The sequence below is a fragment of the Coturnix japonica genome, chromosome 10 (genome assembly GCF_054131305.1).
Source record: "Coturnix japonica strain WE chromosome 10, WE-NBRP24, whole genome shotgun sequence".
NCBI lineage: Eukaryota > Metazoa > Chordata > Aves > Galliformes > Phasianidae > Coturnix > Coturnix japonica.
In genome coordinates this window covers 1,538,193-1,565,487 of record NC_140672.1, presented here as the reverse complement: position 1 = coordinate 1,565,487, position 27,295 = coordinate 1,538,193, and the positions used below count along the sequence as shown (strand labels likewise).

General features: G+C 44.6%; 2 protein-coding genes across 5 annotated transcripts in view; one reads left to right on the top strand and one right to left on the bottom strand.

The window, feature by feature from the left end:
- ANTXR1 (ANTXR cell adhesion molecule 1) overlaps nucleotides 1-26,135 on the top strand; it is a 69,719-nt gene extending 43,584 nt beyond the window's left edge. For all 4 annotated transcript variants that reach the window (XM_085510084.1, XM_015882878.3, XM_085510085.1 and 1 more), the window contains 5 exons: nucleotides 758-799; nucleotides 6,735-6,830; nucleotides 7,130-7,297; nucleotides 11,101-11,181; nucleotides 22,318-26,135. In XM_085510084.1, coding sequence (XP_085366210.1) covers nucleotides 758-799; nucleotides 6,735-6,830; nucleotides 7,130-7,297; nucleotides 11,101-11,181; nucleotides 22,318-22,590 — 660 coding nt within the window. In that variant the 3' untranslated portion in view covers nucleotides 22,591-26,135. The remainder of the gene's footprint in view (nucleotides 1-757; nucleotides 800-6,734; nucleotides 6,831-7,129; nucleotides 7,298-11,100; nucleotides 11,182-22,317) is intronic.
- GFPT1 (glutamine--fructose-6-phosphate transaminase 1) overlaps nucleotides 22,016-27,295 on the bottom strand; it is a 33,492-nt gene continuing 28,212 nt past the window's right edge. The window contains exon 21 of the transcript XR_014932202.1: nucleotides 22,016-22,127. The gene's annotated coding sequence lies outside the window, so the exon portion shown is untranslated. The remainder of the gene's footprint in view (nucleotides 22,128-27,295) is intronic.

The window sequence follows — 27,295 nt, the reverse complement described above, 5'->3', positions numbered from 1 at the left end:
GGGGTCCATTGCGTGTAAAGGAGAAAGATTTGACGTGCCTGTATGCAACTGCTTTCCCTTTGGAAGGTTCTCTGTTGCTCTTGGAGTGGAGGGCTGTGATGATGGCCAACTGCCTGCTGAGCTCGAGATGCAAACTTTTTGCATGAAATAATAACCTCACGCCCACATAAACTTAAGCTGTTTCTATGGAGAATATCCTGGACCGCTCTAAAACCTCACCCTGATTGCTTTATTAGTTAGAAATCCTTGAAGAACTTTCAAGTGTATGTGCGTATATGCATGTACGTATATATGTAAGTACATATATATGTGGATTTTAAAGAAAACCATATGAGAAGGGATTTAGTGCCTGACAGTGTGAGAAGCATTCTTTAGGAGAGCAATGAGTGGCATTCTGGAATGGTGTATGGCTCTGGGAGACAGCATTTACTCCACTCCAGTGTCTATGGGGCATTTAGTTTCACCTTGCTTTCTCTTTCCAGTCTTTGTCTGTGCAGATGGTAATTAATTTGAGGCAGGATACATACATGTGTGCAGTGGCCAGTAGGAGGATATGCTGAATGTAATGTGTTTGTGCAGGTAAAACCATGATTGTTATCCATGTGCCAGCACTATGGTTCCTGTTGGGATATCAAGGAGCATCCAGGGTGTATTACTTTGGATTTGCTATCACTTCACATGGAACAGGGATCACATAATGAGCAATGTTTACATCATGATGATTTACCACTTATTTTTTTCTCATTTATCCTTCCAGATCATCAAAGAGCCCCCTCCACCTCCTGCAGAAGACAGTGAGGTAAGTAACACCAACAACCCAAATTCCTTGATTTTTAGGACAAGATTTTGTTTGTCTTCTTGGTTATGATGATGCTGCTGCATGGCAGAGTATGGACCATAGCAGGAAGTTAAACCTTCAGAGCTGGTAGGGAAGGAAGGCAGACGCAGACGGTTCTTTCACTTGGTCAGAACAGCACTGCAAACTCTGATTCACAAAATGAACAACACTTAAGCATATGTTTAACTTTGAAGTTTATGGAACCTAAACATATGCTTAACTGCTTTCCTGGAATGGCACGGTAGTGATTTTAGTGTTTAGTGCATATAACCCCTTGTGGCAGCTGAGCACTAACTCATAGTGCTTATCCTTTGGACTTCAATTGCTATGAGCAAAAGCAGCCCACAGACGTTGCAGTTGTGCCTGAAGAGGACAGACCAGACTCAGAGCAGATGTCAAACCCAGAACAACCACCTCAACACCAGAAGAGCTGCACCGACTGGGCGAGTTTTAATGGAGGAAAACAGTGAAGCATGTTGAAACCTTCAGCTTATTTCTGCTTGCTCTTTCAGCTTTGATCCTCTGAATGAAAAGGAAAATACTTAAAATTGCACATTCAGCATCACACATGCCTCCAAGCCAAAGGACTTAATTGCTGAAGTTAATTAAAATACATCACTCTAGAAAGCTGGTTTTCTGGCCATGGACAGGAAGGGTCTGGGACCCTCCAGATTTTCTGCTTTGCTATAAACTAATAGAAGATGGAGTTGTTTTTCTTACAGTGAGTAGCTTTCTCCCTTGCAGAAAACACAGCAACTACTCATCTCCTGAATGAAAAAGTGCTAATCCCTTAAGCAGCAGCATTGCAGTTACAGTGGGATTCTTTTCTTCTAAAAACGTTGGCAAAAATAAGACAAGAGGAATTCTTACATCAGCAGATCTGGGAGCTGAGGCCCATATGTCTTTGCAGTGCAAGGAGAATGCATTATACCGTAACAATGAAGGGAAAGCAGCGTTGCTGTCAGAAACCCACAAAAAGGTTTTATTGAACTCTACTTTAAAGGCCTTTTGAGAAATATTGGGGCCACGTTCACTGTTGGTGAAGGAAATCATTACTGGCTGGAAGCTTCCAATTAATTCATTCTGAAATTGCAAGTGTTGTCAACTCATCGTTGTGCTCTTCAGATAATGCAGGATGCTGGATGAGGCTGACCAAAGATGAAGGACAGCTGGCTTTACTTAAAGCCAGGAAAGACTGAGTTAATACCAATCGGAAGAGGTGAATGCCTTGAGGAGTCAGAGAGCACCTTGCTTGCCTGCAAGTGATGATAGTGGATCAAAGCTGCCTTCTTCTATTCCCTGTGAATAGGAAGGCGCTTTCTGTCCATGCTGGAGGAAGACACAGCTGCTTTTGTTCAAGCATCCATCACCTTCAGGCTGTGCTTATTGGAACAACTCATTTGACTTAGACCAGTAGTGTACCGAGAGGCTGAAGTTGGTTCTCATTATTGCAACCCATCTACATAGAGAAGAAAAAAAAAGGCATTCTGCAGGACCTTCCAGCTATTTCCTGACCTATGCCAGGGCTCTGCTACTGGGCTATTCCACAGGACAAGTTCTGATTGTGTCCCCAGGAGACACATGCTCTTCCTGTTGCTCCTCTGCCCTTCTAAATACCAGGCAATGTCAACATAAAATCGCCATTGTTGGAAAAGATGTCCAAGATCATCCAATGTCCTACATGTCCTATTGCATCTAACCATGCACTGTTCTTATGCTTTTTGCTGTCGTGGGTGTTCTTTCTCTCACAAAATGGATTCAAAGGTGCAAAGTGCCTTGAAACCTGACAAAACCAGGCAGGACGCCAACCAGATGACCCAAGCACACTCTTTCCTCATCAGTCAAACCCAGTTTTTCCATGCTGTTCAAGCCCAAGCTCCACAGTCACTCCTACCATGGCACCAGGGCCAAGCCACCAACCAGTCTGTAATTGGATAATCGTTATGCCTGTTGTCGTCCTGCCCACATACACCAAAACACACATACACAGGAAAGTCCTGGAGGGAAAGCACCATTCAGCAGCACAGTCATGAGACATTGAAGGTTATTATTGCTGTCATGGAAGGCCTGCATGAAAAGGAGGAATTTAACTCACTGCCTGGCAGCTATTGTGAAGCCAGCAGATGAAGCCTTCTGTTCATCTTGATCTCTTTGTGAACTAATTTCCTTCACCCACAGCTGAACAGTCACAAAGCCAATGAATGGCTTACAGGGATGGAGCTGCCTGCACCCTCACTTGTTGTTGTTTGTTAATCTTTTCCAAACCACTCTGCTCTCTCTTCCTGAAAAGCCTTGCTGGGGAGATAGCAAAATAAGCTCAGAAAAAAAGCTCTGATGAAGTGTTTTTTGTAGACACCAAGGCAGGAAATGTGTTCTGTTATTCCTGAAGTAAAGCCAGGTCGCAGCGGTATGCCAGCTCTTTTCCTTCCCCTTTCCTCCCCTTTTACAACGTGTTGTGGAAATCTGGGAGGAGGAGAAAAGGAACCTTTCGAGATACAGGCATTTAAAAGAAAAAGAGCTGGGATGTTATTGGAAACAAATGAGGTGTAGGCATTACTCCATGAAGGTGTGGACTTTTATAACCAAATTTAATGTGAAATATCTAGGCACATCCAGCACAGCATACTCAACTAGTGTAGAGGCAGTGAACCGTGGGATGTATTCCCCATCCACTGGGAGGTGGGGACATAAATCTGGAGACTTGAGGTGTTTTGTTCTGTAGAACAATTTCCTCTGTGACTTTGGGTATGTTATTTCATTTTTCATGTTGCCCAGCATCTGAACCGTAGATTAAGAATCATTCAGTGTCTCTTCTCCTTCCCTTCCATCAATACAGGGATTCTCTTTTAATTGTGCCCCATGAATGCTTTACCCTCAGAGGATATATCCTTCAGGCAGGATCTTTACCATGGATAAACCAGGAATTCCATGATCAGTAAGACCCATAAATGCTGCTTTTCCAAGCAGTTTTGTCTCAAGGATAAACAAATAGGTGAATTTTCTGGTGTCTAACAAGAGCTGAGCTCTCTCTTCAGCCTGCTCCTTAGCAGAACACCAGTAGAGCATCTTCTCTTTGATGTTCTCATGATTTTTTAGTTCTTTCTGACTGAACTCTGCAGGCTTGGGCTGGAAGAGGTGGAGAAATGAGAAACACCAAGGCCATGTTCTTGCAGAATAGCTCAGGGATGGTTAAGATGGGGCAGGGTTTATCTAGTTGTGATAAAGATGCCTGGTCCACGGAAGCAAGAATGAATTATATCTTAAGAACCAAGCAAACTGTCCTCCTAATCTAACAATGCCTTTGCATCTGGGAGATGGCTGTGGAATCTGGAAGTGGGTCCAGTGTTGGGAAAAGGGGTTGAGGTGTAGGAAGCTGCAATATGGGACAACAACAAATTTCACATCTAGGTTTCCTCTGCTGTGAAATTAGTTGATAACAACCATTACTCAGAGGACTGACTGCCCCATGTCATACAGTGCTTTCTGCAGGCAGAGCCCTATAAATGCTAAATTCTGACAACATCCAGGCTTTGCAGAGACAACTGTGAAAATAATTATAAGGGTGGGGAGAGGAGCAATTTATCCGAACTTTTATATCTGGCCAATTTTAGTTTGAATTTTTACCCTGACTGGTTTCATGTCCCTTGTGGAGCCTGAATTATCCTTCTGTTACCCACAGATGAGGTTCCTTCAGGTCAGGGTCAAAGCATACAGAGCCCAGCATGGCCTCTGAGATAAACACATCTTTGTTTTCTGAAATCCAGCGGTGATGAATCTGGATCTCTGACTGTGAAACGTAGCTCTGTCCTTATTACTATTATTTTGTAAAAGAAACTCTAGCTCCATCTAAAGCAGATTAGAGGGGTGGAAAGATGCCAAGTTCTGCACAGCCACTTTCCAGCATCCTTAAATGCACTTGGATTTTCCGGGGCTGCCTTTTGTGCTGCTGTTGGGTCAGAGCTGAAGTTTCTTATGCAGTTCTTCCTCAGGCAAAAACCCCATTGTAGCTAATACAGGCCAAAGTGAGCCAGGATGTGATAATTCAGATATTGGCTCATATCTTGTGAATGGGGCACTGAGCTGGAATGCTGGAATGGGGTTGTGTTCCTCCTCATTTTCCTTCTGCCCCCCCACTATGACCCCCAGCTTTCCAGTGGCTTCACTTGAGCAACTCACGTGCATTATGAGCACATTTGTCAAGCGTGTAGGAAACCACCGGGTTGTCATAGGCTTTTTTTTTGTCTTTCTGATCGTGTTGCAAAACCTCTCATGCCCTTCAAAACATGTAAACAGGCTCATCCGGAAGAAAGCTTGTGACTCTTTTGTTTTTCTGATGTTTGCTGTAGTCCTTTTTTTGCGCGTGTGGTGTTTCTGTTGTCCTGGCTGAAGCCCTCCTATCTTAGATCGAAGCAACTTGCAGGGCTTTCAAGGGCTTGTGGGGAAGATTTCCTAAACCTTGGTATTTCCTGTTGTGAGAAGTCCAGTCTGTGCTAAGCTGAAGAGAGAGAAAGAGAGAATTGCTGAAGGAAAATATTTAGATGGCTTTGGTTCCTCATGGAAAACTTCATGCAGAGATATTAAGTTCTTAGGTTGCAGCAAAGAACCTCAGCTACTCCAACCAGAGAGAGGAGGTCAGCTTCGAAGGAGAAGAGCTGTGTATTTATGATTCATTTGCCCGATCTCCTTGAGATCAGGACAGATTTTGCCCAGTTGATGGTTTGGGTTTGTTTTAAGTTTAAAAAGGGGAAAAAAAAGACTTTTGTTTGGAATGAAAAGCATAATTTGTCTGGGATTTTTATCCCTCCCTCTCCCCAGTTTTTCAGTTTTCCAACTGGGGAGTTCAAATTTAAAGTATTTTTGGCTTTCCCAATTTTGGAAAGCTCCAAAGTTCTGGAGTTTCGCCAAATCCCTGTGAAGAATTAAAGAAAGAAAAAGGGGGAAAAAAAAAAAAGAGAGAGAGAGACCATTTTTCATTTCTCTCTGCATTTTTCACAGGAAATACTTCACGTTTTTGATGGACTCTGCTTTTCTGCTTTGCCAGTTCACAGACTGAATAGTAGAAATTAAAGAGAAAGGCGCTGCATGGGTCAGAGCGGATGTGCAGTTCTTACAGTGCACCCATATCATGTAGAATACACCACTAGGAATTCAGCTAGACCCATTTTAAACAAACATGGGGAGATTCTCTTGATCTGTTAATTAGGCTGTATCTGAATGCCGTCATGGAGACAGAATCCCAAACACATTTAACTTTGTGTTTGGTGCTATCCAACAGGTTTCTGTCTGCAGTACGTCAGGGCAGAACTCATTCCATGCCGTATAGAATTTAAGTCTCATTTTTCACCCAAAGTCTGACTTTCTGCTGGCATAAGGCCATGAAATCACTGGAGCCACATGGATTTCCATGGGTTGCCTCCCCAGCAGAGGCAGAAGTTCATTACAAGTGCTAATTCCATTCTTGCATCTTGTCCATTAGTCTTTTCCATCCTATTACCCTTGGCCAGCTCATCTCAAGAAATTTGTTTCCCTATTGGACATTCACACTTTGGTTGTTCCTTAATGTGCTCCTAACTCACCTACATCCTGGAGCAAATTTGAGTTGCTTGCTTTCTCTCTTTCTAAAAAGGATGAAAGGTCCCTTCAGAACAACCAAATACTCAAAACCACACGTTCTTGCTGGAGCTTCATTGTACCTTTTGGGTGGTGTTGGTGTTTATATTATGAGACATTTTCTTTTCATGAGTGTAGATCCCATGGAATAACACCAGCAAGGGACCACTACCTTTACAGCAACAACTCTTACAGGCTCAAAGGACCAAACAACCTGTGTCTATTTATCCCTTACCAACTAAGTTCCTGCTTTCTAACAGTGCAACCCTTTCCTTCTGTTTTGTAGGAGGAAGATGATGATGGTCTTCCAAAGAAGAAATGGCCAACAGTGGATGCTTCTTATTATGGCGGTCGAGGTGTTGGTGGTATCAAGAGAATGGAGGTAAATAGACACCAGCTTATGTATCAGAAAATCTCAGTTGTGAACTGAGATGTGAAACACTCATGCAGTTTAACCAAAAAGCTTGGGAGATGGGCACAAACTTCACTCTTTTGTGCATCTGCACCAAATTCTTTTCTATATAGGAATATTTGGGAGCCAATTAGAAGGTCTTAAGTCTTAGGACAATCTTTTCCTCTACTGCAGTACAATATCTGTGCAAATTCAAATGCAGATTGCAGGGAAATATAGCTTTTCTAAAGCACTTCCCCACCCTCACTTTTCTGCTGCTGTCTTTTCAGGTGCGCTGGGGAGAAAAGGGCTCCACAGAAGAAGGTGCTAAGTTAGAGAAAGCCAAGAATGCCAGGGTCAAGATGCCAGAACAGGAATATGAGTTCCCCGAACCCAGGAATCTTGCAAACAACATGCGCAGACCTTCCTCTCCTCGGAAGTGGTACTCTCCAATCAAGGTAAGGCTGCATAAAGCATTTCCAGATCTATGTTGAGCAGTCTGTTTTCACCTCCAGCTGGAAGCTGGATCTCTTTATGAAGAGCGGTCATTCTTGTTAGAAACCCTCCATGGGTGTAGAGAGGCAATTTTATTAAACCCTCTGATGTTGAACACAAACTTTAATCCAAGAGAGGAAGTTTTCTCACTGCTGAAACAGAGTTTTTAGTCCCGTTTTCTCCCTCTCTAGCAGCAGCCAACCCAGTCAGACATACTCTATCATCTACATTATTACGACAACAGATATATTTCACTGCAGTACACCCAGGTTTCCCTGCATTCTCTCTTGTTACTGATCAGCTCCAAGCAGTGCCCAGAGGAATTTGGGCAAGTAATGTGTTTTGGCTTTCCTCAGTCATTGATCTTGCAGCTGGTTCAAATCCAGCAATTGAAATGGCAAGGATGCACAAGGGAGTACAAGTGGTTTCCGGAGGATACGGAAACGTGAGCCTCTGTGAAAATTTGGTCCAATGCCCTCTCTCTTTTCCCCCTTAAAGATTATCGTCTAATAAACATAGCCTACCAACAAGTCATTTGCAATTGTGTTATAATGACTTCAACATGTGTTCATGAAGGTTATTCATTCCCTCGGTGGGACAGGTTACAGACTCGACTGTTCTCAGTTCAGAGTCAGGAATGCAGTAAGCACCATCCCATATAGCTGCTCCTTTGTTTCTAAATTCATTGCATTGTCATTTTCATTAGTGCAAAGTGTTTGTAAGACACACCAGCTCCACCTGGGAGATTTTCACTCCTACTTTGTGCTCATGGAAATGACCTCATCCAGCTGAGAGAAGCAGCTCAGTTCTTTTCGTGTGCTGCAGTCAAGATGCAGGCACACAGTGCTATACTCTAACCACCTAGGAACTGGAAGAAACACTGATTTTAGCACAAAGAGCCCAAATACATGAAGTTGGAATCCATGTGGGCACCACTACCTGAGATATTAGCTGCAAGAGCTAGGTCTTTCCCATTGGAGATAGTGCTGAGTTTCTCCCCTCTGTCTTCACCAATTTGTGATGCTGGATGACAGTCTCAGGAGATTTTCAGTTTGTTTTTAGAGATTATTCTGCAGGGCAGAAAATCAGTTTTGAACGCAGGAGTTTGTTGCAGATTTGTCCCAGCTGGGAGTTCAAAAGAGGCTCAAAGAAAAGATTCAATATATTGAAGTTCAAGTTCCGTTCTGATTCTGACTAGGAACATCTTTTGCTTCATAACAGCAAGAATTCAATTATTAGGGGACTAAGTGTGTTAAAGTATCTCATGGGTGATGTATCTTCCTTTTTCCTTTGGAAAAATCTCTCTACCATTCAAAGTCTACAGTATAAGGACAGGTCCAATCCAAAACCCCATATCCAAATACTCCCTAACTTTGGCATGTTCCACATCTGGATAGTGTTTAGCAGCCTGAATATGTGGATGAGAGTTTGCCTAATTATTAATTGCCACCACACCCCTTATTGAACCATACCCAAAAGACAGTGTATGCAGACCAGATTTCTGTAACCAGCACTTTCCCCACGTACAACCATAAGCACTCAACAAAAGCAGAGGGCCTGCAATTACTTTCCCTGTGCAGTAAGGAACTAGCAAAATTGGCACTGCTCATCAGCACTCTTGGCAAAAGCTCTTGTCCAGAAGACATGAGCATATGAAGATGAATTTGTGTTGGGCTATGCAGGGAAGCTATCATGGAGCTGTAAGAGGCAAAGGGAAGCGAGGAGGGACAGTCTATTAGGTCATTGGGTCTGCACTCTCAGCCAAAGCAGCTCTTCTAGCTTGAGTCTGTCCTTCACTGCTTTTTCCAGTCTGGGTTTTAAAATAACATAGAGGCTTCCTCTGCTTCTCAGGGGGAATATTTCCCAGTCTACTAGACCTCACCTGTAGGAAATGGCTCCTGATACTCAAATTTTCCCTCATCTCCAAGCTCCAAATGCACTCAGCTCCTTTGATTTGGAGACATTAAGTTTCCACCCACCCCACTGGGCTGTTTGAAACACCTCTCTTGAAGGTGGATAAATATGCATGTAGCAATCTGCTTATAAAGGAAGTAGGCAAGGAATTAAAGCTTAGAAGTAGTGAACCAAAGTGGCTTGAATCTGTCAGAGAGCCAGGAAATTCACATTTTAAGGCCAGTCATTTTGCTGGCCAGCAGGCCTCCTTTTCTCCATGCAGCACAAGCATTAGCCTTACTTGGAGTGCTCTGCCTTTTGCCAGTTTGTCTGATGGAGTTTTTCTTCCCCTTACATCCCCTCTCCAGTCCATATGGTAGGTAGACAGCTGTTAGCTGAGAGTGCTGCTAGATTGCTGCTAGAAATGCTCCAGGGCTTCGTTTGCTGCCAAATTGCAGCTACTGACACTTAACAGATTGTTATTATTATTGTTGTTGTTATTCTTATTTGCTGCTGTTACTTCTTAGCACGATGCCAAACTGGCTTACCCCACTTTTAAAATATCTCTTCAATGATTTGAAAAGTCAGTGTAAATAACCCAAGGAGCACCACAAGTCTAGAAGCTTCTCAATGAACTTGTCACATCCTCAGTTCATCTGACAGCTTCTGCTTCTATCTGCATCAATCTCTTCTTCTCTCCTCCTCAGAGTATTTGTAGCACTTAGTCATCATAGAGTCATTTGAATTGGAAGGACCCTTAAAGATTCTCCAGTCAAACTCCCCTACAATGAGCAGGAACATTTGCAGCTCAGTCAGGTTGTTCAGGTCTTGGTCCTTGAGTGTCTCCAAGGATGGTGCAGCCACCACATCTCTGTGGTTGACTCAGAAAGGCCAATAACAACCTCTAAACAACTGCACAGAAAGTACCATGAGACAAGGCTGAATTCAAGCAGCATCACCCTTTCCATGATCCATTCCCTTTCTTCTACCCAGATGTCTCAGACAGACCATGAAGCTCCATTCAAATTCCCAAAGATGGAGCTCTTGTTTGTTGCTTTTTTTTCCCCAAGAAATCTCAATAGAATGTTAGAAGTTAAGACTGTGGTAAAGACTTTTTTATTCCATGTAAAGTTGTAATTTTCCCTCTGGTTTCTCATAGGAAAAATGTATGAAAAAAAAATGTACTTATTTCTTCAGTTGTCAGAGGGGACAGGAAACCAAGAGCTTCCATGAGCTCTGATGTAGGGGAATAGATGGACTCAAAGGGAGAGCTTTCAGATTGGAAGGATGAGTTTGGATGGATTCAGAGACAGGGATGGTTTCCCTCTGGTCTAAGAGAAGCTGTCCAAATGCAGGAATCTTGACAGAAGAGGTTCTTCCTTTGAGAATTAGACTTTCCTGGCTCACACCTTAGGAAGTCTTTTTTTCCCAGTATCCTATGGAAAACAACATCTATGCAGTCATTCTATGTATCTGTCTGTCTCCACCCATGCATCCCTCCAACTCCCAGAAAAGCTTTGAAACGTTGGCTTAATACATGCACTGAGGAATGTGTCAGAGAGGATTATGGCTCTGATGGGAAAGGAGAAGACTCCATATGTGCCCTTGAGAAAGGAAGAGTGTGCATTGAGTGCATTGTGCGTTAATGCTTTAGTTAGGCCAATCAAAGGCTGTGATGTCTCTGTAATGGATATCCCAGAAAATAGAGTGTGTTCTTAACCCTCCTGAGAAATTGAGATCATCAAGTCCAATCATCAGCCTATCCCCACCATGCCCACTAACCCATGTCCTGCAGTGCCACATCTACCCTGGTTCTTCTCATTTATCCTGAAGGTTGCACGCTTCATTTTGTTTCCTTTCTTTGTGATTGCAGGGGAAGTTGGATGCTCTCTGGGTCTTGCTACGGAAAGGTTACGACCGTGTATCTGTGATGCGCCCACAACCAGGAGACAAGGTATTGTGCCTACAGACAGTTCTTGCAGCTAGGGAAAAACAAAACCCTGCTGAAGTTTCAGGCTGCCTTTACAAATAGGACTGAGTGGTGAAAAGTGTCCATTCCATTAATGTCATACCTGTCATTTTACATATTGCTGATGTAAATGGGTAGGGGAGGTCGGAGTTGCTTCAGGAATAGAGTTATCCTGAAGCATAAGCAACTGGGTAACGTTGTGAAGGTTTCAAGAAACTGAACTGGATGTGAAATCTTGCCTCCAAAACTGGAGTTTCCCTCCAAAATTGGAGTTTGAAGAGTTCCTATTCCTATTCTAGGAATACCTATTTTCACTCGAAGGGTTACAAGGAAGATGCCACTTGTATTTATGCTAGGGAAAATCCAAGTGATTTAACTGAAGCTGATAAAGTTAGTAGCAATTTGTGGCAGTAGCTCCCTCCCTTTTTGGTCTTTCCTTCTGTCAGCAAAAGCAATAGCAGAATTAGCTCATGTAGGTGTTACATGATCCAGGCTTGAAGTAAATTAAGCTCTTTACAATTATGTTATGCTGTTAAGGATTTCTGATTCAGAGCGAGTGTAATTTGGTGTGAAGGAGAAAGTGGCTGCAAATGCACATGGGCTTAGAGCTGCAAAAATATCTGTTTCTCTGCAAATGGCTCCTGAAAGACTTGCAAATATTGGGGCAGCTCCTTGTGTTGCTGTAAGGTGTTGGATTTCCATGTGCCTGAGTTTCCATCTTCTCTGAGTAGCCGTGCACAATCATTTTGAATGGTTTAATCGCTTTCAGACTTAGGAGAGCAATTGGCGTTCATTGCTTTACAGCAGTGACATAACCAGGTGATGTCACCCCCAGCAGCACAGGCAAAAGCAATCTGAGAACTCGAAGTTAAACAGTAAAATGCTGCTGATGTTCATTAGTTTACACAGCTGAAATGGCAGAATTGGGCAGCATTTCCCCCTCCCCTGTTCAGCAGTGATGTGGGCTTGTTTTGTTTCCCTACTTTGGACTTAAAGCAGGGAGAAGAATGGAGCTTTCAAGCCCTGGGTTTGGCTTTGAGGTCTCTCATCTTGCTGTAGGTGTTCCCCATGGCTTGGGTGCTGGTTTAGGCTCCCAAACTTTCCCCCTTGTAGACATAGAAGGTGATTTTACTGGAGAAAAATAAGCATAAAGAAAAGGGAGCAATCCCCCAGAAAATCCTTTTAAAACCTGTGTTCATGGAGCAATGGATTTGCTGACTTTCATGGAAGTGGTAGGAAATTTGTACCCATGCAAATGCTGAGAGAGCTTCTGGGTTACTTAGAAACATGGTGCCTCGTTGGCCCAACATGCAGCCAAGTGGCTGCATCCAACAGGTTTGGATGTTCTTCATGCTACAGGATGGCACTGAGAAGGACAAACAGACCTAGGTGCTACCCAGCCATGTGTTTCTGGTGTAGGGTTTGGAGATCAGCCAGCAGGGTAGTAGAGCTGTTAAGAGTCATTTTGGCAGTGGTAAGCTCAGCTGTAAATTCCTGTGGCCTCTCCAAGTGGTTCCTTGGACCAAGCAGCATGGACAGGTGGCAAAGGAAAAGCAGACTTGGTTCTCCATGGGTTGTGAAATCTTCAGCGTGGGCAAATAGCTGTGAGTCTGTGGGTTGTAACAGCTGTCAGCTGGCAGATTTGGGTTGCATCCTGTTCTATTGGGAAGCGTAGGTAAGGAAGAACTTTACCCAATTTGTCAGCAAAGGGGACCCAATGAGAGCTGGTATCAGCAACCCCAAGCTGGTCCTGGGGTTTTACAATGGAGGCACAGCTGGTTTGAAACCTCAGCCCTGATAGACTGGAGCCATGTGCAAACCCAGCCCTGCTGGCTGCAGGAAGCTTCAGGCAGTCAGACACAAGGCTTTGAGTTATTGCAGCACATGGCAGGGCAGCTGCAGCTTTCCAGCTTTTTCCTGGCTCTGCTTACCTTCATTGCCATGCCATCCATTCACAAAGCCATGTCTCTGCTCTCCAGAAGGAAGGTCTGGCTTCTGAATCTTGCTAAAGCCCTGAAAAGGGGGGAGGAAAGCTCATATTTCCCAGTGTTACAGGGGCCCTCAATCCCAAGCTGCATGTGAAATGCTCAAGTTTTGTACCTTGGAGGGATGGCTGCAAAGTAAGGGGAGGAAAGGAGAGCCTGGGGATCCAAAACGTGATTCTGTCCTTCATCACACTGCCACCAACAGCTGAAGAAAGCAATTTGCATTCCTTCTTTCTCTTCCCTTTGGAAAAGAAGGAAGAAGATTTCAGACCCTTGGTGTTGTCCAGCGGGCATCTTAATTCACCCACTGGCCAACAATGAGAAAGCAAAGGCAAATAAAAAGTAACTGAAAGGAATCTCTGTTTGCTTTGGAGCCCAAATAGGAATTGGACTCAATCCCAGTGTTACATCACTTTCATATATAAGCAATCCCTTGCTATAATCAGTTACTTTATCCACTGCCAGCATGTTAGCTGAGCTGTTCAAAAAGATTGCTTGCGTAGAATGGAACATGGATCCAGCTTCAAACTCTGTGTTGACTAATTGGTACTGTTTATCTGCTGTATCCCACACAACATCCAAGGTACCATAGGAATCATCAGGAAAGACATTCCCTGCCCTAAGTTCACATTAGTTTATAACAAGACATTGGTTCAAGCATAGTGACTAATACATTTGCAATGGGGCTGAAGGTTCTCTGTGGGTGCTGCCTGGGGTGTGCAGTACTCAGTGTATAGGTTTGCATTAGAGGTGGCCATGCCAATGCAGGAATTGCTGACCCTAGTTGGGATGGATGTGCTGGATCTTAAGGCAGGGTTGAGCTGCTGCCTTCTATTGAGGCTGCTTTGCCTGGGCAGCACAACTTGCTTATGGGAACATGCCTTGCTTATGGGGCTGCCCAGCTTCTCCTGCCAGACCTTCATGAGGCTTCCTGCCTGTAGATGATCACCTCCAGTGTGGCATCTGGGTTAGATTTTCCTGGTTAATGGAGCAGAACTGCCAAAAGGATGCCTGCCTGAGCAGTCCTACATGGCTTTGATCATTATATCTCCATAAAAGCCATACCAGTTATCACCAATGGGTCCTGATCACCTTGTTATCACGTTGGCCACAACCAGCCACGTGCCAGTCTGTCTTTGCAAAGAGCAAACCACAGAGCAAACTCTGGTCTGGCTTGGAGTAGGTTTGTTAATCTGCACCTTTTCTCCAAAAGCAAAAGGAAGCTCAGGACCTGATTTGAAAGAGCACTCAGATGATGCCGAGATGCACAAAAAGGTTGTGAAATTCTTTACTTGGAGTCAAACTTGGAAATGGTCTGAGGTTACCAGTAGAAACAGCTGTTTCCAATAAGGCAAGGAAGTCAGAATCACATGGGATTCCTGTGGTCTTCTCACATTTTCAAGAGACTAAGTTTGCATTCTTGTCTGCATTAATGAGGTTATTTTTACATTCAGAGCATCATCAGAAAGGGGTGATTTAAAAACACGTGCTATTTTAGAAAACGTTATCGCTTTTGTAGTGCTGAATTAAAGGGCTCGTTAAGAGTTGGATCCAAATGAGCGTGTCTTCAAAGAATCAGTTGCATTTCCATGATGAACATTGCTCTGTCAGGAATTTATGAGGAGATGGTTAAAATGTGCTTCAGTCTGAGACTTGGCAGGGAAAATCTCCATCTGAGAGCACATTACGTTTTAAATGTGTGCTACATTGAGTTAATCACGCTTTCACTTTGGGTGTGTTTGTAAAAATGGATCCGTATAGGTGTAAATATGGAGAAAAACTATAGCAAAACCATGTGTAATTAGGTGTAAATGTCCTGCCTACATAAAGGGAAATGCATTGAGAGGAGCCTTTTGCAAACGTGCCAATCGAATCTCACCTCCTGTTACATCTCAGTGACTGTGGTTAATTATGACGAGAGGATGAAACTATGAGCTCCACGAAAATGACCCCCCTTTAAAGTAATCACAGCTTGTCTCTTTTTACAATGAAAGGAAGAATGTGCGTGTGCATGTGCTGACCAAAAAAAAGACTGATTTTAATAGAAACAGATCGGCCAGCATATGAAATAAGACCAGTTTACAGCCAAACTGCATGGATCTTCACTGCAGATAAGCACTGTTTTTCAACAAAATCTGACAAAACTGCCTCTGCCCTTCGATCACACTTAGGTTTTTATATCACAGTGAAATGCCAAAACCTCGTATTAACTTGATTTCAGGCTCCACTGTGAATGTTTTGTGCAGCCGAAGGAATTCGGATGACCTCTCTGGATTATATCAGTCATTCATCCCAAATGACTGTTCCTTGTCAAGGGTCCAGTTTTTCAAATTAAGGACTTTGTGCTGCTTGCTGAGTCTCTCTGCATTTCTTGAGGGTCACTTGAGTGTCTGATTCAGTGGGCACAGTGGGGATGGGTTGGATCAGATGGTCTTTTTCAATCCCAGTTCCTTCAGTCAGTCATCATAAGCTTTGTTTTCCAGTCCCATTGCATATAGTCAAGCAATTCAATGGCCTTCTTGCAGTGAGGGGTCCAAAACTGAACACAGTGTGCATCTCAGATGCTTCTCCTGTCTTCTAGATGAGGCCAATCCAATGCATTTTCTTTCCGATGGTACTTAGCAATACATTTAAAGTGTGAACAAGTGTTGTGGCTGTAGGGTTGGGGTTAGGGTTAGAGTTAGGTTTGGCTGTATTTGATGGTGTGTTTATGGGGGTGCACCTCACCTGTGGATTTGCATGGTTACTGTGTGATGCTACCAGTTTGGAGATCTGGAGTGTGTATTTTAGACCTGTAGGGTGCCTTAGCAATCTGACAGTCTTCCTTGCATGCTGTGCCAGGGTTTATTTTGCTTTTGCAAGCTAAGATGTTACAAAAAACCAGTGGGAACCAGCTTTGCCAGGTCTGTCCACACATCCCCTTCGTCCCATCTTTACCTGTTTCTGCAGGCTGTGATTCTCAGTTCATAGGAGAGCACTTCTGGGCACTCATCGTCAGGTCTTAAAAATGCAGAGGAGAAAAGAAAGCAGTCTGAATCATTACCACTTTCTAGCAGCTTTGCCTTCTTCTCAGCCCATTTGTATGCTTTAAAATATATATATATGTGAAAAATCCTTAATCTGCTGCACATAATTGGGTCTTTCACAGAAGAGATTAGCACTGGCTGCTTTGCCTCTTGAGGAATGTGTCTTATCTGTAGCAAATTCAGACTCTCTGAAAACGAAGCCTCCTTTCCGTGACTGTTGGAGCAAGCTGCGTGCCTCCAAAGACCTCTCTGGGAAATAGCTAATCGTTTCTCACGCCCCACACAGTGCTGAAATGGAAAGAAATGAAATCTAAACCGCAAAGAGAGAGAGGCGGTGCTGCTGCATGAGCTGGGAGCTCCTTGCTTTTATAGAGGGGGGTGAATGTATTTGTGCATGGCAGGGGATGGCTGTCTGGGAACAGACGGTGCAGGTTGGTGGGTGAGTTTTCCCCTCTGGTTCAGGATCACTTCTATTGATATGAAGGTCAGTGCCTGAGTTTCTGTTCCAATACCTCACCCACTCCCACTCTCCCTAGAACCAAGCTAGGTGGGTGGGTGTCTTTAGGCACTTAGAATATGAGTAAAACCATGGAAAGTGAAACTCCTGTATGAGGAAGGGGAGGATTGGAACTACTACAGGGATGGGAAATATTCCCTGTCTACCAGTGGGACAGTATTCAGCAGGCAGTAACTCCTATTTACTTAAGCCATTAGCACTACCCTGCTGGCTCTTCCTTCCCCTCCCTTCTTGTTTACCACTACTTCTGATTAATTATTCCAGTTATCATTGCCAAAATAACGTGTTTTGTTTTTCATTGGAATTTTTTCTTCTTTCCTTATACCCAGTTGACTTTGTTACTCAACCTCTAGATGAAAGATTACAGTCCTGCAGTGTCTTTGATGTGTCATGCAGTGTTTCTCCAAGATGAGCTACCTCTTTCCAGAAAGACAGTGAGAAGAATGACCAGATCTTCCTGGAAATTACACTCTTCTCACAGTGTAAATAAGCCAAATCTACCTCCTGCAAAAGCAATCAGGCCTGTTTGCTGACATAAAAATGCCCACTCATTGCTGAACGAACCATGCTCCCAAACTCAGGCAGAAGCCAAAGATTGTAGTTGTTACGCTCATTCCCACACTTGAATTTGGCAAAGTAGAAGCCTATATCATCTCATTTCACTTTTCTTAGGAGTCTGAATGTTGTCTTTTCAATAGGCTCCCCAGCTCAGTCAGTCCTGCATGACTCAGTTGCAGATAGCAAGTGGCAGAGATTAGCAGAGCAATGGGTGTTATCTGGGTTGCGGTAGGTCTGAAGAGTGGGTTGTAGTCCCAAAGCTATGAATAAGCTTCTGAGTAAGATTTCAACTGGAGGCTGAACTGGTAGAACTGCTCTTTGTGCTGTGGGGGCCCTCAGATGCACAGTGCTATATATGTAGGTATAGGCGTGCATTGGTTATAAGCCAACAGCTCTTACTTCACAGTGTCATAGAATGGTTTGGTTTGGAAGAGACCCTGACAGAAGGCTCTGAGTCTTTGCTTCAGACTTCATCACTCTGCAATACAAGGTTTTCCAGGTTAAGCCATAATGATGCATAGGTTTCAGTGCTGCCTCTACAATAACAGAGCAGGTCATTGAAAGTCATGACCCAAAGTTTCCTCTTATCAATGGAAGTCATCTTCTTAATTTAGAGAGAAAATAGATCAAGCCTCTAAATTATTGAGTGGACGAGGTGGCTGGAATGCCTTGGGAATGGTAGGTTTTATAAGCAACACTGAGTTCCAGGCTGTGTAATGAGAGACAGATGGGAATGGTTTTGCTGCTGTGATGTTTTATCACAAAACGAGACAGTTTTAATAGCTGTTTGGTGACTAACAGATACAGAGGTAGCCATGTAATTAGTGTGCTTGCTGCAGGAGGCAGTGCTTCCTGGCATTGCCAAGCACACTCAACACAGACTGATCTCACCAGAGTAGCTGGCTAACAAAGCCCAGAAGCTAGTCAATGGTTTCCTACAAGTGTCTCCAGACACCCTTGTGTGATCTGAAAGCCAGCACGCTGCCAGCTCGGGTCATGAAAGAAGGGATATCTCAAGCTCTCAGGATCCCATTACATAGCAGAAACCCTCTAGGGTTTGGGGTTATCTTGACTTTCTTCCCTCTTCCCCTTTCCCTTTCCTTTTCTTTCTCCTCTTTACTCCTGATTTTTTGTGTTTCTTTTTATTTCTCTCCTCATTTTTGCAACAACAGGATAAACTCAGTTATTGTTTATCCTGTTGTCCTGTTGTAAGGATGAACCTTACAAAACAGCAGTAAGGATCATATCCTTTCCAATGGCTCTATTTAAACTCAGAAGCCAGTCCCAGTGTTTTACAGTCTTAAAAGATTGGTATTTTTCCAGGTGCTCATTCCAGATTGATAGGAAACCAAAAGAAACAGAAATATGCTTCATTTCCAGAGAAATGTGTTCAACCTTCCTCTGTTAAAGAGATACCTCCCCCATGCTGTGTAGGGGGATGCACCACGTAGGGTTCAGTGTGTGCCATCTCTGGAGATGCTCAAGGTCAGGTGGGATGGGGCCCTGGGCAACCTGCTTTGGTGGATGGCAACCAGAACATGGAAGAGGTTGGGGCTAAGTGGCCTTTATGGTCTCTTCCAACCCAACCATACTGTGATTCTATAGTTCTGTGATTTTTAAGGTTCCTTTCAACCCAAGCCATGCTGTGGTTCTGTGATCTCAGGCCAGGGCTGTGCAGATAGCACTATGGGCAGCCCAGCTGGTTCAGACAAACAGAAAGAGAGGCAGGAAGAGGTGGGAATTGGCTTAAGCATGGGTGTGGAGTTCCTAGGAAATGCTAGAGCTTGATCGAAGCATCCTCTGCACTTCACATCTCTGTTTGCCAGATCCATCTCCAAGACAGCAACTCAGCTTGCTCCCTCGAGCACGCAGTCGCTGTCACCCTATGCAATGACCTCAGCAGCCTGATGTCCCCTCTCCCCACATCCTGCCCTCTCTTCTGACCCTTGCAGCACTCCCCAGCTGGCCAGATGTGAAGAACAAAGAGAAAAGCCTGGATTGATCATGCAGCCCTACGGCACTCTGCATGCAAAGTGCTGGCAGGGCCAGGCCCACAGTCAGAGCACTGGATCCCCCGTGGCCCCGTGTTGGCTGGCCCAGAGGCAGCAGTGCCTGCTTCCATCCCAAAAGCAATCAGCTGTTGAAGGTGAAAGAGCAAAGCCACTCAGAGCAGAATTCATTATGTAAATGCCTGCGAGCAGTACTCTTTAGAATAACAACATAAAATGCTGGAGTGAATCTGCCCGGCTGAATTTGCTGATTCCACTGAATTCTGGATGTAGGAATGTCTTCATATTGCTTCAATTCTCTCTGCTGAGGCACAGCTGTGACTGCCCCCTGAAGCGTTGTGGCTGCAGAAAGGGAAGTGAAGCCCAGCCAAGGCTGCTAGCACAGCAGCCCTTCAATATACAGCGTATTCCTTTGGATTCTTCATTCTATATCTCCAACTACTGTCTCTCTGCTTGAAAGGCCAATAGAATTGGCTTTTCTTCTTCTCAAAGATGTGGTACAATCTGGTTCAGGAGCTTTTTCTCCTAGAATGAGATGCAATTTCTGTTTAAGGATCCATTTGTTGGAAATGGGTTCTTTTCCTGTCTGGGCACCTGGATAAGGAGGAATACTTTGGTGGATAGCCAAGAGGGGGTTCTCACTGGTGGCCATTGAGCCACTCCTATATAGTCATATGAAGGTTCTTATCCTTCCACTGGCTGTAGAGAGACTGTGCACTCCCCTGCTGCATCTCAGACACACATTCTGGTTTTGCATCCAGGCCCCCAAGGTTAAACAAGACATTTCAGCGCAGATATTTAGAGGGTCTCTAATCGGTCACATCATCTGGAGGATGAACTGAACTGTGCTGGCAGTGGAGAAATGTGTGAATGCTTGAATAGATGGATGGGTCATAAGGCAGCCAACTTGACCTTCATCCAGACACTGATGAGTGTCTGGACCAACGGCAGGAAAACCACAGCAGAGTATATTCTTGAAAGGAGGGAGGCTGAACTGTCCTCCACACCTGCTGGGTCCCCCACGGAACTACCCATTGCACAGCAGCAGGAAGCATTGCTCAACAGGTATCAGTTCACTGCAAGGAGAGGGGAAGAGAGACCATTAGTCATGAGTATAAGCAGTATCATGGACATGGGATCACTAGGTGGTAGCTGGCTGCAAGAAATAATGTAAAACACAGTGCAGCTCTTCATTGGCATGAGTTTCTAGCTCTGTTTTTATGATGATGGTATTGCAAGAGCTGTCTGAGCCAGCTCTCATCAATAAGAAGTCAAATCTTTGCCAGTGAAGTCAAAGCTTGTAAGGGCGTGATATCATTTTGGACCATACCTCAGGCATTGCCATGAATGCTAGATGGTTTTCAGCCCTCAAGCCTTGCCCTGACCCCAGCCCCAAAGATCTCTGAGTGTCGCTGCACCCTCTTGAATGTTGTTTGGGCAGTGCTCAGTTCCATTTGGATCCACAGCACCATAACCTCACCCCTGGAGCATCCAGACAGAGAATCTCTCCACGCAAAAACAATTGCAACTTTTTGTTCTCTGGCTGGAATTCCTGGACTTTTCATTCGGATTTATTTTATTTTCAACATAAATAAAGAAAACAAAGCTAGTACAAGCAATAGTCTGCTGAGGTTCCATTGCAGGAGACGTGGAACCAGAACAAGGAAAACATCCTTGTGTTTTCTTTCTCTCTGTGCAGAATTGGTTAACTTGGGTTCAGACTTTGACTCACTCAGCAGGCCTCCCCCCCCAGCGTTTACTTAAAATCACAACTAAGTGCATTAAAACAACATTAAAGGAGAGACACCAGCCTGTAAAGAGCAAATAGAACGGAGGGAACATTGAGTTGAGGTGATGGTGTGCTCAGTTCAGGCTTCCCTCTGACCAATTGCTCTGCGGGGGGATTTGTGGCCACTCTATGGGTCTCTGCTTTGCCTCGGAGCCCCATTCCTCAAGGAGAGCTTGAGCTGAAGCCACAGGCTCTTCTTGCAGACAGACACCCCGGGCTGAGCCATGCAGGGGGTTCAGCCCCCACCAGAAGGAGCAGCTTCAAGGTGATGCTCACAGGGCGTGAGTGCTGTGAAATCTTTGTTTTCCTTAAAAGACCTTTGCCTGCACAAGACAGCCCGTGCTCAGCTGTGGGCTGCTCTACATACTTCAGTGAGGAATCTGCTTTCCTCTGCTGAGGCTCAGGCAGATGTTTCTTAGTATCTGCAGAGCATGATAATAGAATTTGGCAACGTGCTCGGAGCGGAGCCGTCTGCATCTCCTTGTGTGTCAGACCCTTCCATGCCATCATCTCTCATCCCCATAAAGCCTCTTTCCAGCACCTTTCTACCAGCATCTCCCTTCACTTTGGGTTCCTCTTCCACACAGTTTACCCATAGGCTGCCCAGGGGGGTGGTGGGGGTCACCATCCCTGGGGAGGTTCAGGAACCATGGGGATGGGGCACTGAGAATGTGGTCAGTGGGCACGGTGGGTTGGGTTGGGCTCAGGCTTGGGGATCCCAGAAGTCTCTTCCAACTTTAATGAATCCACAGCTCTTTGAGTGGGCACGGTGGGGATGGGGTGATGATTGGATTAAATGATCTTAGAGGTCTTTTCCAACCTTTATGGTTCTGTGAACTCAGTGCTCCATTTGGCATCTTTTCACCAGGAAAAACATTTGCTTTGGGAGAAGGAGGGAGGAAAGTAGATCCAAAAAAACAAAGGACAGGCTCAGAAATCCTCCAGTGCCTTTATGGATGATTTCATATCTGAAAGAATGAATCCATAATGCAATAGTGCTGATTCTGACATTTGAGTATTTACAGTGGGATCTTTTGCAGGTTGGAACTGGGGAGGAAGAGAGAAAAAAAAGAATAGCTGAGAGGGCAAAGGTTTTGTTTAAAAATGTACAACAAACTGTAGCTTAGCACCGTTCTCACAGAACAGCAAGAAAAGCAGTTATTTTGGTTTTATACGTGCAGGGACATCAGCTTCCATCAGTAACTCTGTTTTTCCTCTTTCTTCTCTTTTCTTCCAGGGCCGTTGCATCAATTTCACCCGAGTGAAGAACGCGGACGCCCCCCCCAAATACCCCCTCAACAACACCTACCCCCTGCCTCCCCCTCCCCCAGCCCCTATCTACAACCCCCCTCCCCCAGCCCCCATCTACACCCCGCCACCCCCCAGCTCTCCCACACCCCACGCCCCCTCCCCATCCTCCACGCTTCCCCCTCTCCCCCCACTGCCCCAAGTCCCACCACCCAACAGGGCCCCCCCTCCATCCCGGCCCCCTCCTCGCCCTACAGTCTAGGGGTCCCATCTCTTCTAGAAGCATTTGAGGGTGTTTGTTGTTTTTTTTTTTTTCAGCAGTACTGTATCATGTCCATCTTTGGGGTGGGGGGTGGGGGGGTGGGAAGGGGCAGAGGAAGCCACACCGGTTTTGGAATGGGACAGAACAAACGACTTCATTGTCGCCTTTCTCCTTTCATTTTCTGTTGTCCTTAAAACCCTTTGAGCATCAGTGCCACCAAACTATCATAGCAAGAAAAGCCAAGAGACTGCAGGAGCAAAGCGAGTGACTCCAGCTCTGTTTCAGCAAGGCTCCCCCCCCCAACACTGCTTCCCCGTGCCTCATCGCAGTGATTCCAGGATAAATGGTTGAAGGTTCTCCCCAGGGAAGGGCTGCAAAAGGCTCCTTCAGGTGCATAAGCGTGGAGCATCCTGAAGACATCTGCATAAATTCATGGTATGAGACTCAAGGGATGACAGAAAGCCAGCTTGCATGCCAGCTGCCAGGTGAATAAGGACGACAGCAGGTCTGCAAGCACAGAAACCCCGTAAATGTGGAGCAGAATTGATGGTGAGCAGCTGTTCCCATGGCCTGTGAATTGGAGAAGCGAAGGCCACCTCAGAGGGTCCAAAAAGGAGAAGGGGTAGGTCTCTGGTGTCTGGTTTGGGGTATGTTGGGATGTGGAAGTGCAGGTGAATGAAAACGAAGTGCCAGCAGGCAAATGGATCACACGGGAAATCAATCAATGAATCACCAGGCTTCAGCCTCCTCCCAAGAGGACAGCAGTGAGACACAGCAGGTCAGTGCTCCCAGCAGGACAGAGGGGCTCCCAGCAATGAGGAAAGATCTGGTTGACAGAAGAGTCTCTACATTTGGCTTAGACTAATTATGTCCATCTAATTAACACCTCTGCAGTTCAGCGCTGTAATTTAATGCTGTTTTCCATTCTTAAAGGAAAGTTTCTGAGTACAAACAGGTGGTTAGGCGTATCAGTTTCTCTAAATCCAGTCTGCTTGGGCTCCTTGTTATTGTCAGTTTGAAATGGTTACCACTGATGCGTTCCTGTTTTTTCTGTAAATTACGTACTTTTGCCCCGAAAATATTTCCACATGGACTTTGATTCTTTGTTTTCCCTCCCTGAATAAGTAGCAGATGTCTTCCACGCTCAAAAGAGCCAGTGTGCTTACTCACCCTTGTCAACTCTCAGCAACATCACTTCTCTACGCAGTTCTTGACGATGGCAAAAATCCCACACCAGATGCAAGATGGGAATCGGTCTTCCAAGAAATGGACTGGATGCATTTCTCCATGCTTTCCTCTTCGTGGGACTCCCACCATATTCCACACCACAGCAAACTTCTGAGTTATGAGTATCACGTGCCTAGTGATAGCAATAGGGGAGGTCACTGCACTTCAGTCTCTGTTTGATGGTTAGGATTGGTTCTCATGAAAGGACTGGAAACTGTCAAGTTATAAAGGGTAAAGCTGTCTTGTGCTATGAATATCTAAGGGTTCTCATGCTCGTATCATTTTGTACCAGGTAAAGAAATGCATTGCCAAGTGCTTACTTCAGTGCTGTTGGAAATATTAATTCTAGCTTTTCTTGCTATTAAAAAGAAAAAAATAAAAATAAGAAAAAAGGAAAAAAAAATATCAAGGAGGAAAAAGAACAGATGAAAAAGACTCAATGGAGACCTGTCTTGGGACCTCTTCATAAGGACATCTGTGAATGAAGCCTGACCATGAGGCCCAGGGTCAAGCTAACCCACGTTCGGTCAATGCGCCGCTTTTAGGTGCCATAAACACAGCAAATACGATGGATCCGAAGACTCATCTGAAGGGTGACCATTCACCCCAACACTGTTTTGTCTGCAGGCGGCACAGAGCAGTCCCCAGTTTGGAGCAAAAACCCATTTTTGCCACTCTCTATGTCAAGTTCTATGAGGTGGAGGGCACGGTTGGTTCAATGAGATGACTTGGTGATGGCGGCGTTGGAGTGGGAAGATTGGTTGGATTCCCTCTGATGATGAATGGGGTTTGGTGAGATGTTCTATGAGTATGATGTAACACAGGATCAATAAATATCTCCCTCAACAGAACCTCAAAACGGGTTGGAAAAGAGATTGATTTTCAGCATTATGGCATCAAGGGGTGGGGTTTTTTTAGTGTCAATTAAGCAATAAACATAAACCCATAAATCTCAAAGCTACTGCTGGGGAAAAAGAGTAATAGCAGTTTATGCTCCATGACTGAAGCAAACTCCTTGCAGATGTATATAGGAATTTTCCCTCTCCCCAAACAGAGGGGGAAAATAAATCCACTGTAGGAAAGTAGCAAAACGAAGCATACATCGGGCTAGGAAAACAACCATTGCAAAATACCCCCCCATGTAATCATCCCCTTTATGAATAAAAAATGAACTCCAAATTTGTTGTTGTTGTTGTACATATTATTACTGCATGCTTACCATATGTTAGATGGAAGCATTTCCTATCCCATGTGGATAAAAGAACATTTGTCAAGTTGTAGTAAATTATTATGAAGCCAGTGACATTTCATGGCATGTTTATTGTATCAAGCTGTGCTTGTTGTATTATTTTTTTTCCCTTTATGGTTGTATGGCTTGTTTTTTTTATATAAGTGTACAAATATTCCCTGTAGTGACGAGCACCTGCTTTACGTAGCACTAATTGAGGCACACGAGGACACCGGGCTGCCCAGCCTTCCATGCATTGGGAAGAGTTTTGCACATCCCCCATCAGAACTGAATTTAAGGTAGTGAAGATCTGGGCCCAAGCTGAAATGAACTCACAGGCAATTAATGCTATGTAAATTAGGTCGAATTAGCTGGTGTGCTGTGTGCTGATATATGGCGCCCTATGTATTCTCTCTGTATAAAACTCTCCTCGAAACACATTACACAGGCTGTCAATCCACACTAGCCAGTTGTTAAGTAAAGGCTCGTTACAGATCAAAAGGAGCTGAGTGGAGCTACATCTGCTCCACGATTTCAAAGGACTTCAGCAGATCTCTCTGTTTACTACTTTCACATGCTCATATATGGGGTCGGTCTAAATAGCAATAAACAGATGTCCGATGGCATTAATAAACAGTTTTCTTTGCTCAACATAGATCACTTTGATTATCCCTTTGTGTTTAATTCAAGCAAAGCTTTCTATCATTGCACCAGAGGACCGAGCAGCTGCGTTCAACAAAGATTCCAACATCACACATTATTGCTGGCTGCATTTTGAGGCATTTACCCCTATGAGCTTTGGTGGCCATCAGAATTCTTCCTTGGTGCACGAAGGCATCTTCTGTCACTGTTTATCCTGGGGAATGTCTGCCTTTGGAGCAATCTGTGCACATTGCCCTCTATGTGGTGCTGATGCAGCAAAGGAAAAGAAAGAAACCTTCTGCTCTGATGTTGGATTGTGTTCTGTCACCTCAGCCAGCGCTGTGCAATGTTGTTTTATTCCCTCTGTTTGTTGCATGTGTCATTTGTTAAATCCAGTCATTATTCTTGCTGACCTTTGATGTTATTATTAAAGAACTACACAAATTTATGCTGGGCTCCATCAGATTCATTGGGTAGGTAGAGGGAGCAACCTCCTCAGTCCCCTAAACTCATTTCTTATAGCCCTCAGGCTTCTGTCAGTGACCTGATCACTCCCAGCTATCAATACAGGATAATACTATTAATAGAGGATAATAATCAGGGGGGTGGATCATAGAATCACAAGGTTGGAAAGGACCTACAAGATCATCTAGTCCAACCATCCTCCCATAACCATTGCTACCACAAGCCACTAAACCATATCTCATAGCTCCTCATCCAGACTAATACAAGTTCAGCCTTAACACCCAGCCCTGTTTCAGCAAATGATTCATGCTGTGAGCTACCAGTTTGGAATGAACCTCACAGCCCCCCAGCCCCATCCCTTGCTGTGGGCTGAGCATCCCCCAACAGCTCAGGTTGTCCAGAGTCTCATCTATGGCCTTGGGCGCTTCCAGAGATGGGGAACCCGTACATCTCTGTGCAGCAGGGCCTCATAGACCTCACCATGATGAATTTCCTCCTAAATTTCCCCAAGAAATGCTGTTTTTAGAACAGTGTGTGCAAAGCAACGAGCTGTGCGTGCAATGCTGCCGAGCACGTGGCTGGCTTTGGGCAGCTGCTGAGTTCCTTGTTTGGCAGGGAAGCAAATTATTCATTTTTTCTTCTTTTTTTTTTCCTCTTCTTTCTATTTCTGGCAAAGAAAGCCCCCTTCTAACTCACAGATAAAGCCCTTGAAATGGGGTTGATGGAAGCAGCAGCCGTGGCGTGGTAGGATCCTCTTTTTGCTGTTTGTGTTGCTGAAGAATGTAACACTCTTTGTCAAAGAAGCAGACATAAAATCACTTGTAAAAACAACAGAATAAATCATGTTGCACGCAGACAGTGGCTGAAAGCCTGTAGCGCTCTGCCAGAATAAACTGCTGATGTTTCTTGAGATAATTTAAATATCTTTTAATATTGAAATGCTTTCAGAGCTCCCTCTTGCTAGCAAAGGAAGGCAAAATATCATTTCTTGAAGGTGTTTTCTTGTGTCACAGGGCGTGCAGATGTGGCCTGAAGGAACACCATGGGCTGACCCTGTCCTCAGCCCAAGCAGGGATTTTACTGGTCCTTCACAGCCATTAACTCATGGGGCCTTTTTCAGAGCTGGAGGAATTAATAGGGATG